Source organism: Oncorhynchus mykiss, chromosome 3, assembly GCF_057628025.1.
Source record: "Oncorhynchus mykiss isolate SJ-2025 chromosome 3, ASM5762802v1, whole genome shotgun sequence".
NCBI lineage: Eukaryota > Metazoa > Chordata > Actinopteri > Salmoniformes > Salmonidae > Oncorhynchus > Oncorhynchus mykiss.
Genome location: NC_143024.1, coordinates 15,685,004 through 15,702,281, shown reverse-complemented (window position 1 = coordinate 15,702,281; position 17,278 = coordinate 15,685,004). Strand labels below are relative to the sequence as shown.

The 17,278-nt window shown below is 47.7% G+C and overlaps 1 protein-coding gene across 15 annotated transcripts in view; it reads right to left on the bottom strand.

Moving 5' to 3' along the window:
• LOC110510956 (trafficking kinesin-binding protein 1) overlaps nt 1-17,278 on the bottom strand; it is a 93,458-nt gene that overhangs the window by 14,470 nt on the left and 61,710 nt on the right. For 12 of the 15 annotated variants that reach the window (XR_016492186.1, XR_016492187.1, XM_090221975.1 and 9 more), the window contains 10 exons: nt 13,242-13,318; nt 12,904-13,020; nt 12,420-12,520; nt 6,923-7,031; nt 6,607-6,685; nt 6,118-6,248; nt 5,760-5,834; nt 4,995-5,132; nt 1,480-1,556; nt 1,101-1,334 (listed from right to left, as the gene is read on the bottom strand). Coding sequence is in view for 13 of the 15 variants with exons in the window: in XM_090221968.1 (XP_090078094.1) it covers nt 1,101-1,334; nt 1,480-1,556; nt 4,995-5,132; nt 5,760-5,834; nt 6,118-6,248; nt 6,607-6,685; nt 6,923-7,031; nt 12,420-12,520; nt 12,904-13,020; nt 13,242-13,318 (1,138 nt within the window). In the remaining 2 variants the exon portion in view is untranslated. Of the gene's footprint in view, nt 1-1,100; nt 1,335-1,479; nt 1,557-4,283; nt 4,320-4,994; nt 5,133-5,759; nt 5,835-6,117; nt 6,249-6,606; nt 6,686-6,922; nt 7,032-12,419; nt 12,521-12,903; nt 13,021-13,241; nt 13,319-17,278 lie in introns of all 15 variants that reach the window. The other 3 variants (XM_090221956.1, XM_090221960.1, XM_090221910.1) reach the window with 1 other exon arrangement.

Here is a 17,278-nt window from a genome sequence, read left to right as displayed (position 1 = left end):
AGGCAGGCAGGCAGGCAGGCAGGCAGGCAGGCAGGCAGGCAGGCAGGCAGGCAGGCAGGCAGGCAGGCAGGCAGGCAGGCAGGCAGGCAGGCAGGCAGGCAGGCAGGCAGGCAGGCAGGCAGGCAGGCAGGCAGGCAGGCAGGCAGGCAGGCAGGCAGGCAGGCAGGCAGGCAGGCAGGCAGGCAGGCAGGCAGGCAGGCAGGCAGGCAGGCAGGCAGGCAGGCAGGCAGGCAGGCAGGCAGGCAGGCAGGCAGGCAGGCAGGCAGGCAGGCAGGCAGGCAGGCAGGCAGGCAGGCAGGCAGGCAGGCAGGCAGGCAGGCAGGCAGGCAGGCAGGCAGGCAGGCAGGCAGGCAGGCAGGCAGGCAGGCAGGCAGGCAGGCAGGCAGGCAGGCAGGCAGGCAGGCAGGCAGGCAGGCAGGCAGGCAGGCAGGCAGGCAGGCAGGCAGGCAGGCAGGCAGGCAGGCAGGCAGGCAGGCAGGCAGGCAGGCAGGCAGGCAGGCAGGCAGGCAGGCAGGCAGGCAGGCAGGCAGGCAGGCAGGCAGGCAGGCAGGCAGGCAGGCAGGCAGGCAGGCAGGCAGGCAGGCAGGCAGGCAGGCAGGCAGGCAGGCAGGCAGGCAGGCAGGCAGGCAGGCAGGCAGGCAGGCAGGCAGGCAGGCAGGCAGGCAGGCAGGCAGGCAGGCAGGCAGGCAGGCAGGCAGGCAGGCAGGCAGGCAGGCAGGCAGGCAGGCAGGCAGGCAGGCAGGCAGGCAGGCAGGCAGGCAGGCAGGCAGGCAGGCAGGCAGGCAGGCAGGCAGGCAGGCAGGCAGGCAGGCAGGCAGGCAGGCAGGCAGGCAGGCAGGCAGGCAGGCAGGCAGGCAGGCAGGCAGGCAGGCAGGCAGGCAGGCAGGCAGGCAGGCAGGCAGGCAGGCAGGCAGGCAGGCAGGCAGGCAGGCAGGCAGGCAGGCAGGCAGGCAGGCAGGCAGGCAGGCAGGCAGGCAGGCAGGCAGGCAGGCAGGCAGGCAGGCAGGCAGGCAGGCAGGCAGGCAGGCAGGCAGACAGATTTCATATTCAAAGTGAAAGAGAGCCAGCCAGCGAGTAGAGTCATGTCTCAGTCCCAGTACCTGTGGTCAGGCGTCTCCAGTATGAAGCTGTTGGTGTGGTTGTCTATGAGGATGCTCCCCATATCTCCTCCGTACAGGCTGGAGCGGGGCGTGGACAGGCAGCTGGAGCGGCCAGAGTTCAGACAGGACGACCGGTTGGAGCCGGGGATGTTCATGGGAGACGGGGCCAGAGAGGAGCGCTGACGCATCAGGTTAACGTTTTTCACAGTCTCAAACACACGCTTGGGGTGCAACCTACACACACACATACCATACACACATACCACACACACATACCATAGACACACACATACCACACACACACACACACAATATCAGCATAGCTCTAAAATGGGGTTAGATGTACTTCAGTAGATATTGGTATTGAATGAGGGCCTACTTCTGCTCTTCCACTTCCGGGTCATCCATAGCCAGCCCCTTCCTCATGGTGCCCTCAATCTCAGCAGCTAGAGAGTCCTGGGAGGACAGACAATAATAATAATAGTAATGATGATGAGTACTATGTGACTAGTCTCTGAAGTCCCAGACCTAGGGACTGTGATTAATAAAGATTATCTTGGTAACGTTGAAAAGGGGGGTGTCCTCTTCAGACAGACAACTCTCCCAACAAATCACAAGGCAGACATGCCAGAATGTCACGATTCAAAACAAAAGTTGGCAGGCAAAACCTTTGCAGTAGTTTAAGTGAAGGCAGTTGATGCAAACTAACCACTCACGTAATGCACTCATTAAAAATAACCTCTGATCACCATATTTCTAGCTACTTTTTTGTGTCCGGGAGATGTTTAAGCTAGGACAACACGCTAGGACGACACGCTAGGACAACACGCTGATAAGGCAGTGAGTGACGTTGTAAATAAACCCTAATGCCAAAGTGACGTTGTAAATAAACCCTAATGCCAAAGTGAATAAATAAACCCTAATGCCAAAGTGACATGGTAAATAAACCCTAATGCCAAAGTGACATGGTAAATAAACCCTAATGCCAAAGTGACATGGTAAATAAACCCTAATGCCAAAGTGACATGGTAAATAAACCCTAATGCCAAAGTGACATTGTAAATAAACCCTAATGCCAAAGTGACATTGTAAATAAACCCTAATGCCAAAGTGACATTGTAAATAAACCCTAATGCCAAAGTGACATTGTAAATAAACCCTAAGGCCAAACTGACATTGTAAATAAACCCTAATGCCAAAGTGACATTGTAAACCCTAAGGCCAAAGTGACATTGTAAATAAACCCTAATGCCAAAGTGACATTGTAAATAAACCCTAATGCCAAAGTGAATAAATAAACCCGAATGCCAAAGTGACATGGTAAATAAACCCTAATGCCAAAGTGACATGGTAAATAAACCCTAATGCCAAAGTGACATGGTAAATAAACCCTAATGCCAAAGTGACATTGTAAATAAACCCTAATGCCAAAGTGACATTGTAAATAAACCCTAATGCCAAAGTGACATTGTAAATAAACCCTAATGCCAAAGTGACATTGTAAATAAACCCTAATGCCAAAGTGACATTGTAAACCCTAATGCCAAAGTGACATGGTAAATAAACCCTAAGGCCAAACTGACATTGTAAATAAACCCTAATGCCAAAGTGACATTGTAAACCCTAAGGCCAAAGTGACATTGTAAATAAACCCTAATGCCAAAGTGACATTGTAAATAAACCCTAATGCCAAAGTGACATGGTAAATAAACCCTAATGCCAAAGTGACATTGTAAATAAACCCTAATGCCAAAGTGACATTGTAAATAAACCCTAATGCCAAAGTGACATTGTAAATAAACCCTAATGCCAAAGTGACATTGTAAATAAACCCTAATGCCAAAGTGACATTGTAAACCCTAATGCCAAAGTGACATGGTAAATAAACCCTAAGGCCAAACTGACATTGTAAATAAACCCTAATGCCAAAGTGACATTGTAAACCCTAAGGCCAAAGTGACATTGTAAATAAACCCTAATGCCAAAGTGACATTGTAAATAAACCCTAATGCCAAAGTGACGTTGTAAACCCTAATGCCAAAGTGACATTGTAAATAAACCCTAATGCCAAAGTGACATTGTAAATAAACCCTAATGCCAAAGTGACATTGTAAATAAACCATAATGCCAAAGTGACATTGTAAATAAACCCTAATGCCAAACTGACATTGTAAACCCTAAGGCCAAACTGACATTGTAAACCCTAATGCCAAAGTGACATTGTAAACCCTAAGGCCAAACTGACATTGTAAACCCTAATGCCAAACTGACATTGTAAACCCTAATGCCAAACTGACATTGTAAACCCTAATGCCAAACTGACATTGTAAACCTTAATGCCAAACTGACATTGTAAACGACTAATGCCAAACTGACATTGTAAACCCTAAGGCCAAACTGACATTGTAAACCCTAAGGCCAAACTGACATCGTAAACCCTAATGCCAGAGTGACGTTGTAAACCCTAATGCCAAACTGACATTGTAAACCCTAAGGCCAAACTGACATTGTAAACCCTAATGCCAAACTGACATTGTAAACCCTAATGCCAAACTGACATTGTAAACCCTAATGCCAAACTGACGGAGTTAAACCTACAGGAGGGTATCTCTCCAGGAACAGAGTTGGAGTGAAAACCTACAGGAGGGTAGCTCTCCAGGAACAGGGTTGGAGTGAAAACCTACAGGAGGGTATCTCTCCAGGAACAGGGTTGGAGTGAAAACCTACAGGAGGGTATCTCTCCAGGAACAGGGTTGGAGACCCATGTTCTAGAGAGACTATGTGACTGAATTGAGTTAATTTGTTAGAGAATCTTCTGGGCCCCAAAAATCAGCCAATGGATTCTGGACAAACAAAACAAGACAGGATCCATCACACGGAAGTAACAGGGTTACATGGGAACTAACCCAGCCTGTTAATCCTACTGTAAACACCTCAAAACATTACTTCTCTCTACAGGGTCAATACCAGCCATCTCCTTCTCCCCACAGACCACATTCACTACAGCTAGACGCTAATACAGATAAGGTGTCTACCTCTCTCTACATTACATTTACATCACAGTTCTGGGGCTGGGGAGTTACGTCGTGGCCAGGGCATTAGGGTTACCTCCCTGCTCCTCACTGGTGGTGAGTGGCAACACATCAAGCAGTCAGAGATGCATTAGACAAGTTGTCCACTCACCCCCTCGGCATAAACAATGCTGTTAACATCTGACACCTGAGGAATGGGGTTGAAAACAAACCCTGATAAAAGGAAATCCATTTCCCCTCTATACCAGTTACAGCCCTCTCTCCATTCCACTCTGCTTCAATCTGTTCTTCCCTCCTCATGCTCACTCCTTCCCTCCTCATGCTCCCTCCCCCCTCCTCTCTCATACTCTATCCCTCTCTCCTCTCTCATGCTCACTCCTTCCCTCCTCATGCTCCCTCCCCCCTCCTCTCTCATACTCTATCCCTCTCTCCTTTCTCATGCTCCCTCCTCATGCTCCCCCCCATCCTCTCTCATACTCTATCCCTCTCTCCTCTCTCATGCTCCCTCCCCATGCCCCCCCCTCCTCTCTCATTCTCTATCCCTCTCTCCTCTCTCATGCTCCCTCCCCATGCTCCCTCCCTCCCTCCTCTCTCATGCTCCCTCCTTCCCTCCTCATGCTCCCTCCCTCCCTCCTCTCTCATGCTCCCTCCTTCCCTCCTCATGCTCCCTCCCTCCCTCATGCTCCCTCCTTCCCTCCTCATGCTCCCTCCCTCCCTCATGCTCCCTCCTTCCCTCCTCATGCTCCCTCCCTCCCTCCTCTCTCATACTCCCTCCCTCTAGTCTGTCCATAGAGAACAGGAAGGGTTGAGGTGTACTGAGAGGTAGTGATTTATTACTCTGACCCCTGTGTATGTGTCTCACCATAGGGAACAGGCCCAGGGAGTGGAAGCGTCGGGGTGTACTGAGAGGTAGTGATTTATTCCGGAGGTTCTTCAGCTCTTCCTGGGCCTCATGGAGCATCTCCATACACTCTGCATACTTATCCTCCAACTCCCTCAGCTAGACGAGGGGAGAGAGAGGTGAGAGTAGAGTAGAGTAGAGTAGAGAGAGAGTGGAGAGAGAGGGGAGAGAGAGGGGAGAGAGAGGGGAGAGAGAGGGGAGAGAGAGGGGAGAGAGAGGGGAGAGAGAGGGGAGAGAGAGGAGAGAGAGAGGAGAGGAGAGGGAAAAGAAAGCGCAAGAGAAGACGAGCAAGGAGATTATCAGAAAACTATATGGACAATATCACAATTGTTGTAAATAATGTAAATGATAATCATATGCTGTTGAAGCATCAGGGGGACACCAAACACTATTCTATTTAAATATGGTTTGAGATTGTATTGTATTGAATTATATAACCCAACTTCCACTAGACTCATTCCATGGAGGGCCGAGTGTCTGCATGTTTTCACTCCTCCCTTGTACTTGATTGATGAATTAGGGTCAGTAATTAGTAAGGAACTCCCCTCACCTGGTTGTCTAGGTCTGAATTGAAAGGAAACACCAAAAACCAGCAGACACTAGGCCCTCCATGGAATGAGTTTGACACCCCTGGCATAATGGAAAACATCCCTAGCGTGGTAATTGGGTCTCGTTAGGCAGTGCTTATTGTCCTCTTGGTAATTGATTAATGAGGCCTTACTGTACCTCAGCAGTGAGCTGGCGCTGGGCATCTTTGGCAGCCCCTAGATGCTGGGTGAGCTCTTGGTTTTCCACTGTATACTGCGGAACAGACGTGACTGTTAGTCCCTTAGGGCTATAAGCTCACACACATCATCATCGACACACTGACAACAGCTATAACAGACTAGTTGTGTTCCAGGTCGGCGTCTTTGCAGCTGTGCCTTTCTGAAGATGTCTATATTATGAATATGGTTCTACTTCTCCAGGCGTTGTGACATCAGAAGAATCTGCAGAGCGGGATTGTAAGAAAGACGACCTGGAACGTGTCCATTGGCCTGGACCGTGGCAGGCAGTCTGGGTCATTACTGGCCTGGCCACTCACAGACTTGGACTTCTTCTGCAGGTCTACGATCTGGGACAGGAGGTGTGTGATCTCCTCCTGCTGGCGAGACCCGTCGTCCGTCTTCCTCGCCAGCTCCTCCGCCAGGGTGGACATCTGGTGGTTGGCATCTCCTAGTGGGTACACGGGATGGGGCGAAATAAATGACATGAGCAATGAGCATCCACCATGAATCAGTGTTGTTGACCTCTCATAGACCTCCTCCATAGCAACACTTAAATGTAGCTCCAGTGATACATGATGTTAACGGCCTAGCTAGGTGTTAGTAATATCTCCACCTAGTTCTCCTCATATGGCTCTCACACATCCAGTCCTATCAGAAGTGTGAAGGGGAGTGAACAAGGGCAGAGGGAACATCCTTATTGGAATGAAACACTGCCCTGTTTTGCTTTCTCTCAGAGGGCCTAGGGGACAGAGGAGGTGAGACCTGAGCCGTGTGTGTGTGTGTGTGTGTGTGTGTATGTTACTCACTCAGCTCTTTGACGACGTCGTTGACCAGCTGCTGCTCCTTCTCCTCGTACTCCTCTGTCTCCGTCTCCAGGTGACTGGCCTGGTGGGGGATGACAGGATGCAGCCACACATCATCATCATCATCACACAGCAGGAGAGCTGGGTGTAAAGTATTGGCAGCAGTACTTATTCCAGTCCTATTATCACTGGTACCTCTGGTTTACTATGAAAATACTCAGTCCCCAAAGCAATGAAATTAATATCTGACCTCTCCTTCACAGTATGGTCAGCAGGACCATAGAACTAGACACAGGGTTAGTTAGCGACATGACTTTACCTCTGATCTGAGAGAGATGTTCTCTGCCTCCAGGTCTTTGAGTTTCTTCTGCAGTGAGTCCAGGGGGAAGTATCTTGGCACCGACAGTGTGGAGTCATTGTGGCGGATGCTGTGTGGACGAGACACAGTGACCGGTCAGTAAGTGACAAGAGACATAGGCTTCGTCCCAAATGGCATCCTATTCTCTACGAAGTGAACTACTTTTGACCACCAGGGCCCGTAGTTCAACATGTTGTGCACTATGTTTGACCAGAGCCCTATGAGCCCTGGTAAAAGGTAGTGGACTACATAGGGACTAGGTTGCCATTTGGGACAGAGATTTGTAAAAACAGGGAATCATATCCACCAAAGGATAATTTTTAAATTTATTTCACCTTTATTTAACCAGGTAGGCTAGTTGAGAACAAGTTCTCATTTACAACTGCAACCTGGCCAAGATAAAGCAAAGCAGTGCGACAAAAACAACAGAGTTACACCTGGAATAAACAAACGTACAGTCAATAACACAATGGAAAATCTGTATACAGTGTGTGCATATTAAGTAAGGAGGTAAGGCAATAAATAGGTCATACTGGCAAAGTAATTACAATTTAGCAATTAACACGAGTGATAGATGTGCAAGTAGAAATACTTTTGTGCAAAAGAGCAGAAAAAAAAAGATACAAAAAAATATGGGGATGAGGTAAGTAGTTGGTTGGATGGGCTATTTACAGATGGGTCTATTTACAGATGGGCTATTTACAGATGGGCTGTGTACAGATGGGCTGTGTACAGATGGGCTGTGTACAGATGGGCTGTGTACAGATGGGCTGTGTACAGATGGGCTGTGTACAGATGGGCTGTGTACAGATGCAGCGATCAGTAAGCTGCTCTGACAGCTGATGTTTGAAGTTAGTGAGGGAGATAAGTCTCCAACTTCAGTGATTTTTGCAATTCGTTCCAGTCATTGGCAGCAGAGAACTGTAAGGAAAGGCGACCAAAGGAAGTGTTGGCTTTGGGGGTGACCAGTGAAATATACCTGCTGGAGTGCTTGCTACGGGTGGGTGTTGCTATGGTGACCAGTGAGCTGAGATAAGGCGGAGCTTTACCTAGCAAAGACTTATAGATGACCTGGAGCCAATGGGTTTGGTGACGAATATGTAGTGAGGGCCAGCCAACAAGAGCATACAGGTCGCAGTGGTGGGTAGTATATGGGGCTTTGGTGACAAAACGGATGGCACTGTGATAGACTGCATCCAATTTGCTGAGTAGAGTGTTGGAGGCTATTTTGTAAATGACATCGCCGAAGTCAAGGATCGGCAGGATAGTCAGTTTTACGAAGGTATGTTTGGCAGCATGAGTGAAGGATGCTTTGTTGCGAAAGAGGAAGCCGATTCTAGATTCAACTTTGGATTGGAGATTTTATTTTATCTTTATTTAACTAGGCAAGTCAGTTAAGAACAAATTCTTATTTTCAATGACGGCCTAGTGGACAACTATAAATACCTAGGTGTCTGGCTAGACTGTAAACTCTCCTTTCAGACTCATATTAAGCATCATTGGCCTGTTCAGGGGCAGAACGATTTGTACCTTGTCAGCTCGGGGATTTGAACTTGCAACCTTTCGGTTACTAGTCCAACACTCTAACCACTAGGCTACCCTGCGCCCCAATGATGCTTAATGATGCTTAATATGAGTCTGAAAGGAGAGTTTACAGTCTATCCAGACACCTAGGTATTTATAGTTGAACAGCATGCATTTAGTTTTACTAGTGTTTAAGAGCAGTTGGAGACCACGGAAGGAGTGTTGTATGGCGTTGAAGCTCGTTTGGAGGTTTGTTAACACAGTGTCCAAAGAAAGGCCAGATGTATACAGAATGGTGTCGTCTGCGTAGAGGTGGATCAAAGAATCATCCACAGCAAGAGCGACATCATTGATATATACAGAGAAAAAAGTCGGCCTGAGAATTGAACCCTGTGGCACCCCCATAGAGACTGCCAGAGGGCCTTGAGATACCAAGGCTGTTGAGTCTGCTGATAAGAATACGGTGATTGACAGAGTCGAAAGCCTTGGCCAGGTCGATGAAGACGGCTGCACAGTACTGTCTTTTATCGATGGTGGTTATGATATCGTTTAGGACGATGAGTGTGGCTGAGGTGCGCCCCTGACCAGCACGGAAACCAGATTGCATAGTGGAGAAGGTACGGTGGGATTCGAGATGGTCGGTGATCTGTTTGTTCACTTGGCTTTTGAAGACTTTACAATGACTGGGCAGAGCTGGCAGAGGGGTTCAACACCATATACAGACCAGACTGGAACCTTCTGCATAATTTAGACAACAAGGATAGATGGAACAGTCAATCAATGTTTTACCACCAGTGTAACAGGACGCCTGGTAGTGTCTGCCATTAAGACACTAATGGGAATGCCACGGTCCTGGTTTTCACCCAACCGCTCTGTGTTTGAGGGGTAAGAGAAACAGGTCAGTTTGTCTGTATTTTCCCCCTGAGAGAACACAACAAACCAACCCAGCCTGCTGCCTCAGTCTGTCACACAGGGTCAGAGTACCTCTGTCTGAGAGAACACAACAAACCAACCCAGCCTGCTGCCTCAGTGTCACAGTACCTCTGTCTGAGAGAACACAACAAACCAACCCAGCCTGCTGCCTCAGTCTGTCACACAGGGTCACAGTACCTCTGTCTGAGAGAACACAACAAACCAACCCAGCCTGCTGCCTCAGTCTGTCACACAGGGTCACAGTACCTCTGTCTGAGAGAACACAACAAACCAACCCCAGCCTGCTGCCTCAGTGTCACACAGGGTCACAGTACCTCTGTCTGAGAGAACACAACAAACCAACCCAGCCTGCTGCCTCAGTGTCACACAGGGTCACAGTACCTCTGTCTGAGAGAACACAACAAACCAGCCCAGCCTGCTGCCTCAGTGTCACAGTACCTCTGTCTGAGAGAACACAACAAACCAACCCAGCCTGCTGCCTCAGTGTCACACAGGGTCACAGTACCTCTGTCTGAGAGAACACAACAAACCAACCCAGCCTGCTGCCTCAGTGTCACACAGGGTCACAGTACCTCTGTCTGAGAGAACACAACAAACCAACCCAGCCTGCTGCCTCAGTGTCACACAGGGTCACAGTACCTCTGTCTGAGAGAACACAACAAACCAACCCAGCCTGCTGCCTCAGTGTCACACAGGGTCACAGTACCTCTGTCTGAGAGAACACAACAAACCAACCCCAGCCTGCTGCCTCAGTGTCACAGTACCTCTGTCTGAGAGAACACAACAAACCAACCCAGCCTGCTGCCTCAGTGTCACAGTACCTCTGTCTGAGAGAACACAACAAACCAACCCAGCCTGCTGCCTCAGTCTGTCACACAGGGTCACAGTACCTCTGTCTGAGAGAACACAACAAACCAACCCAGCCTGCTGCCTCAGTGTCACACAGGGTCACAGTACCTCTGTCTGAGAGAACACAACAAACCAACCCCAGCCTGCTGCCTCAGTGTCACAGTACCTCTGTCTGAGAGAACACAACAAACCAACCCAGCCTGCTGCCTCAGTCTGTCACACAGGGTCACAGTACCTCTGTCTGAGAGAACACAACAAACCAACCCCAGCCTGCTGCCTCAGTGTCACAGTACCTCTGTCTGAGAGAACACAACAAACCAACCCAGCCTGCTGCCTCAGTGTCACAGTACCTCTGTCTGAGAGAACACAACAAACCAACCCCAGCCTGCTGCCTCAGTGTCACAGTACCTCTGTCTGAGAGAACACAACAAACCAACCCAGCCTGCTGCCTCAGTCTGTCACACAGGGTCACAGTACCTCTGTCTGAGAGAACACAACAAACCAACCCCAGCCTGCTGCCTCAGTGTCACACAGGGTCACAGTACCTCTGTCTGAGAGAACACAACAAACCAACCCAGCCTGCTGCCTCAGTGTCACACAGGGTCACAGTACCTATGTCTGAGAGAACACAACAAACCAACCCAGCCTGCTGCCTCAGTGTCACACAGGGTCACAGTACCTCTGTCTGAGAGAACACAACAAACCAACCCAGCCTGCTGCCTCAGTGTCACAGTACCTCTGTCTGAGAGAACACAACAAACCAACCCAGCCTGCTGCCTCAGTGTCACACAGGGTCACAGTACCTCTGTCTGAGAGAACACAACAAACCAACCCAGCCTGCTGCCTCAGTGTCACAGTACCTCTGTCTGAGAGAACACAACAAACCAACCCAGCCTGCTGCCTCAGTGTCACACAGGGTCACAGTACCTCTGTCTGAGAGAACACAACAAACCAACCCAGCCTGCTGCCTCAGTGTCACAGTACCTCTGTCTGAGAGAACACAACAAACCAACCCCAGCCTGCTGCCTCAGTACCTCTGTCTGAGAGAACACAACAAACCAACCCAGCCTGCTGCCTCAGTGTCACACAGGGTCACAGTACCTCTGTCTGAGAGAACACAACAAACCAACCCAGCCTGCTGCCTCAGTGTCACACAGGGTCACAGTACCTCTGTCTGAGAGAACACAACAAACCAACCCCAGCCTTCTGCCTCAGTGTCACAGTACCTCTGTCTGAGAGAACACAACAAACCAACCCAGCCTGCTGCCTCAGTGTCACACAGGGTCACAGTACCTCTGTCTGAGAGAAGAGGGGGATTTTCTGGACAAACAAATCAAAGGCCTTTATTCATCTTAAAGAAAACAGCCTTGAAGCCGTCCTTAAGCAGGAGCCACAAAACATATCAAGTACCTGTCCTTTGGATGGACTTGTGGGACCAGTGAAATAAGAGCTTAAAGGCCCAGTGCAGCCAAAAACTAGACTTTCTGTGTTATATATACACATATCCACACTTTGAGGTTGGAATAATACTGTGAAAATGATGACAATGCCTTTTTAGTGTAAGAGCTGTTTGAGAAGACCGCATGAAATGTCAGCCTGTTTTGGTGGGTTGAAGTTTTACATTTGTTAATAGAACAATACGAGAGTTCCAAACATCTCTCCCAAAAACAGCTTGTTTTCAGTCCCCCCTCCCCACTCAGACCACTCCCAGACAGTCCTAGCTAAATTCTTGCTTGAGAAATTGTTCTTTGCTAAGTAGCTATTTTTGTTAATTTTGACCATTTTAATTGAAAACAAAATTACAGTAAGGTACACAATTGTTACCCAGATGTGATTTGATATCGAAAATAAAAACAGCTGCATTGGCCCTTTAAGTTGAAAGGTTATATCATTGTAAAAGGAGAGTAGAAGTGGGAGGAACAAGAGCAGAGAGACCTTACGACAGACCATAGTGGCATAGTGGGGGTTTACTGACAACGGCAAAATGAAGGAGTTTTGCTTTAAGAGGAAAACGTGGATGTGATGAGTGGAGGGGAACAGGTCCGGTTGCTGCCTTTAGCAGAACAACAACCATAGGAGTTGGCTATAAAGCACAAACCGTTATCGGAACCAGGCTAATCTCACAGGTCGGGATGACAGATAGCAGACTCACGGGGTACAGGTGGACGAATCTCCTTCACTCTCCTCTGCTGCACTAGTGTAGAACTGGAGAAGCTCATCTTTCATAGACAGATCATGGCGCAGCTGAGAAACCTGCAGAGGGAGAGAGGGGGGCAGAGAGGATGAGAAGGGAGAGAGATGAGGGAGGGGGACAGAGAGGATGAGAAGGGAGAGAGATGAGAGAGGGAGACAGAGAGGGTGAGAAGGGAGAGAGATGAGAGAGGGGGACAGAGGGGGTGAGAAGGGAGAGAGATGAGAGAGGGAGACAGAGAGGATCAGAAGGGAGAGAGATGAGGGAGGGAGACAGAGAGGATGAGAAGGGAGAGAGATGAGAGAGGGAGACAGAGAGGGTGAGAAGGGAGAGGGGGACATAGAGGGTGAGAAATGGGGGAGAGAGATAAAATATCAACATTATGTCACATCTTCTCCTGGTTCTGAGAGAGAAAAGAGCACACGTACACACACTCCACACACACCTCCTCTCGAATGTGCTCCACTTGCTCCTCCAGGAATTCATTTCTCTCACTGAGGGTTTTGTTCTTCTTCAGCAGTGACTGGCCGATGCGGGCGGCGAGCTCCAAGTCCCGTTCTTTCTGCAGGGGAGACAGAGGGGCTGGTTAGAGGGGCTGAGCATCATGCATCATGATCTAGGAATCAGGTCAAAGGGAGACAGTTGCTACTGTATGACAATGTTTGACTTGTCCTATGATGTGGTTAACTTGGCCTGGCAGAGAGATGTCTGAACGGTAGATTTGACTATCCAAACAGACATTGTAAATGAATGTGCTCCAAGTGATAGACCAGGTTCTCTTACCTCTTCAAGCAGACGAGTAACAGCATCTATGTCACTGTACGTCTTAGTCATCTGGCCCACTCTTTCAGCACATAGAACTGTAGAGACAACAGAGAGGAGAAACACAGTTAACAGCTGTAGAGACAACAGAGAGGACAAACACAGTTAACAGCTGTAGAGAGAACAGAGAGGACAAACACAGTTAACAGCTGTAGAGAGAACAGCGAGGAGAAACACAGTTAACAGCTGTAGAGACAACAGAGAGGACAAACACAGTTAACAGCTGTAGAGACAACAGAGAGGACAAACACAGTTAACAGCTGTAGAGAGAACAGAGAGGACAAACACAGTTAACAGCTGTAGAGACAACAGAGAGGACAAACACAGTTAACAGCTGTAGAGAGAACAGAGAGGACAAACACAGTTAACAGCTGTAGAGACAACAGAGAGGACAAACACAGTTAACAGCTGTAGAGACAACAGAGAGGAGAAACACAGTTAACAGCTGTAGAGACAACAGAGAGGAGAAACACAGTTAACAGCTGTAGAGAGAACAGAGAGGACAAACACAGTTAACAGCTGTAGAGACAACAGAGAGGACAAACACAGTTAACAGCTGTAGAGAGAACAGAGAGGACAAACACAGTTAACAGCTGTAGAGACAACAGAGAGGACAAACACAGTTAACAGCTGTAGAGACAACAGAGAGGACAAACACAGTTAACAGCTGTAGAGACAACAGAGAGGACAAACACAGTTAACAGCTGTAGAGAGAACAGAGAGGAGAAACACAGTTAACAGCTGTAGAGACAACAGAGAGGACAAACACAGTTAACAGCTGTAGAGACAACAGAGAGGACAAACACAGTTAACAGCTGTAGAGACAACAGAGAGGACAAACAGTTAACAGCTGTAGAGACAACAGAGAGGAGAAACACAGTTAACAGCTGTAGAGACAACAGAGAGGACAAACACAGTTAACAGCTGTAGAGACAACAGAGAGAACAAACACAGTTAACAGCTGTAGAGACAACAGAGAGGACAAACACAGTTAACAGCTGTAGAGACAACAGAGAGGACAAACACAGTTAACAGCTGTAGAGACAACAGAGAGGACAAACAGTTAACAGCTGTAGAGACAACAGAGAGGAGAAACACAGTTAACAGCTGTAGAGACAACAGAGAGGACAAACACAGTTAACAGCTGTAGAGACAACAGAGAGGACAAACACAGTTAACAGCTGTAGAGACAACAGAGAGGACAAACACAGTTAACAGCTGTAGAGACAACAGAGAGGACAAACAGTTAACAGCTGTAGAGAGAGAACAGAGAGGAGAAACACAGTTAACAGTTGTAGAGACAACAGAGAGGACAAACACAGTTAACAGCTGTAGAGACAACAGAGAGGACAAACACAGTTAACAGCTGTAGAGACAACAGAGAGGACAAACACAGTTAACAGCTGTAGAGACAACAGAGAGGAGAAACACAGTTAACAGCTGTAGAGACAACAGAGAGGACAAACACAGTTAACAGCTGTAAAGACAACAGAGAGGACAAACACAGTTAACAGCTGTAGAGAGAACAGAGAGGAGAAACACAGTTAACAGCTGTAGAGACAACAGAGAGGACAAACACAGTTAACAGCTGTAGAGACAACAGAGAGGACAAACAGTTAACAGCTGTAGAGAGAGAACAGAGAGGACAAATACAGTTAACAGCTGTAGAGAGAGAACAGAGAGGAGAAACACAGTTAACAGCTGTAGAGATAACAGAGAGGACAAACACAGTTAACAGCTGTAGAGACAACAGAGAGGAGAAACACAGTTAACAGCTGTAGAGATAACAGAGAGGAGAAACACAGTTAACAGCTGTAGAGATAACAGAGAGGAGAAACACAGTTAACAGCTGTAGAGAGAACAGAGGAGAAGCACAGTTAACAGCTGTAGAGACAACAGAGAGGAGAAACACAGTTAACAGCTGTAGAGACAACAGAGAGGACAAACACAGTTAACAGCTGTAGAGACAACAGAGAGGACAAACACAGTTAACAGCTGTAGAGATAACAGAGAGGAGAAACACAGTTAACAGCTGTAGAGAGAACAGAGGAGAAGCACAGTTAACAGCTGTAGAGACAACAGAGAGGAGAAACACAGTTAACAGCTGTAGAGACAACAGAGAGGAGAACCACAGTTAACAGCTGTAGAGAGAACAGAGGAGAAGCACAGTTAACAGCTGTAGAGACAACAGAGAGGACAAACACAGTTAACAGCTGTAGAGATAACAGAGAGGAGAAGCACAGTTAACAGCTGTAGAGACAACAGAGAGGACAAACACAGTTAACAGCTGTAGAGACAACAGAGAGGACAAACACAGTTAACAGCTGTAGAGAGAACAGAGGAGAAGCACAGTTAACAGCTGTAGAGATAACAGAGAGGAGAAACACAGTTAACAGCTGTAGAGACAACAGAGAGGACAAACACAGTTAACAGCTGTAGAGAGAACAGAGAGGACAAACACAGTTAACAGCTGTAGAGACAACAGAGAGGACAAACACAGTTAACAGCTGTAGAGAGAACAGAGGAGAAGCACAGTTAACAGCTGTAGAGATAACAGAGAGGAGAAACACAGTTAACAGCTGTAGAGACAACAGAGAGGACAAACACAGTTAACAGCTGTAGAGAGAACAGAGAGGAGAAACACAGTTAACAGCTGTAGAGAGAACAGAGAGGACAAACACAGTTAACAGCTGTAGAGAGAACAGAGAGGACAAACACAGTTAACAGCTGTAGAGACAACAGAGAGGACAAACACAGTTAACAGCTGTAGAGATAACAGAGAGGACAAACACAGTTAACAGCTGTAGAGACAACAGAGAGGACAAACACAGTTAACAGCTGTAGAGACAACAGAGAGGACAAACACAGTTAACAGCTGTAGAGACAACAGAGAGGACAAACACAGTTAACAGCTGTAGAGAGAGAACAGAGAGGACAAACACAGTTAACAGCTGTAGAGACAACAGAGAGGAGAAACACAGTTAACAGCTGTAGAGACAACAGAGAGGACAAACACAGTTAACAGCTGTAGAGATAACAGAGAGGACAAACACAGTTAACAGCTGTAGAGAGAACAGCGAGGAGAAACACAGTTAACAGCTGTAGAGACAACAGAGAGGACAAACACAGTTAACAGCTGTAGAGACAACAGAGAGGACAAACACAGTTAACAGCTGTAGAGACAACAGAGAGGACAAACACAGTTAACAGCTGTAGAGACAACAGAGAGGACAAACACAGTTAACAGCTGTAGAGACAACAGAGAGGACAAACAGTTAACAGCTGTAGAGAGAGAACAGAGAGGAGAAACACAGTTAACAGTTGTAGAGACAACAGAGAGGACAAACACAGTTAACAGCTGTAGAGACAACAGAGAGGACAAACACAGTTAACAGCTGTAGAGACAACAGAGAGGACAAACACAGTTAACAGCTGTAGAGACAACAGAGAGGACAAACACAGTTAACAGCTGTAGAGACAACAGAGAGGAGAAACACAGTTAACAGCTGTAGAGACAACAGAGAGGACAAACACAGTTAACAGCTGTAAAGACAACAGAGAGGACAAACACAGTTAACAGCTGTAGAGACAACAGAGAGGACAAACACAGTTAACAGCTGTTGAGACAACAGAGAGGACAAACACAGTTAACAGCTGTAGAGACAACAGAGAGGACAAACACAGTTAACAGCTGTAGAGACAACAGAGAGGACAAATACAGTTAACAGCTGTAGAGACAACAGAGAGGACAAACACAGTTAACAGCTGTAGAGACAACAGAGAGGACAAACACAGTTAACAGCTGTAAAGTCAACAGAGAGGACAAACACAGTTAACAGCTGTAGAGACAACAGAGAGGACAAACACAGTTAACAGCTGTTGAGACAACAGAGAGGACAAACACAGTTAACAGCTGTAGAGACAACAGAGAGGACAAACACAGTTAACAGCTGTAGAGACAACAGAGAGGACAAACACAGTTAACAGCTGTAGAGACA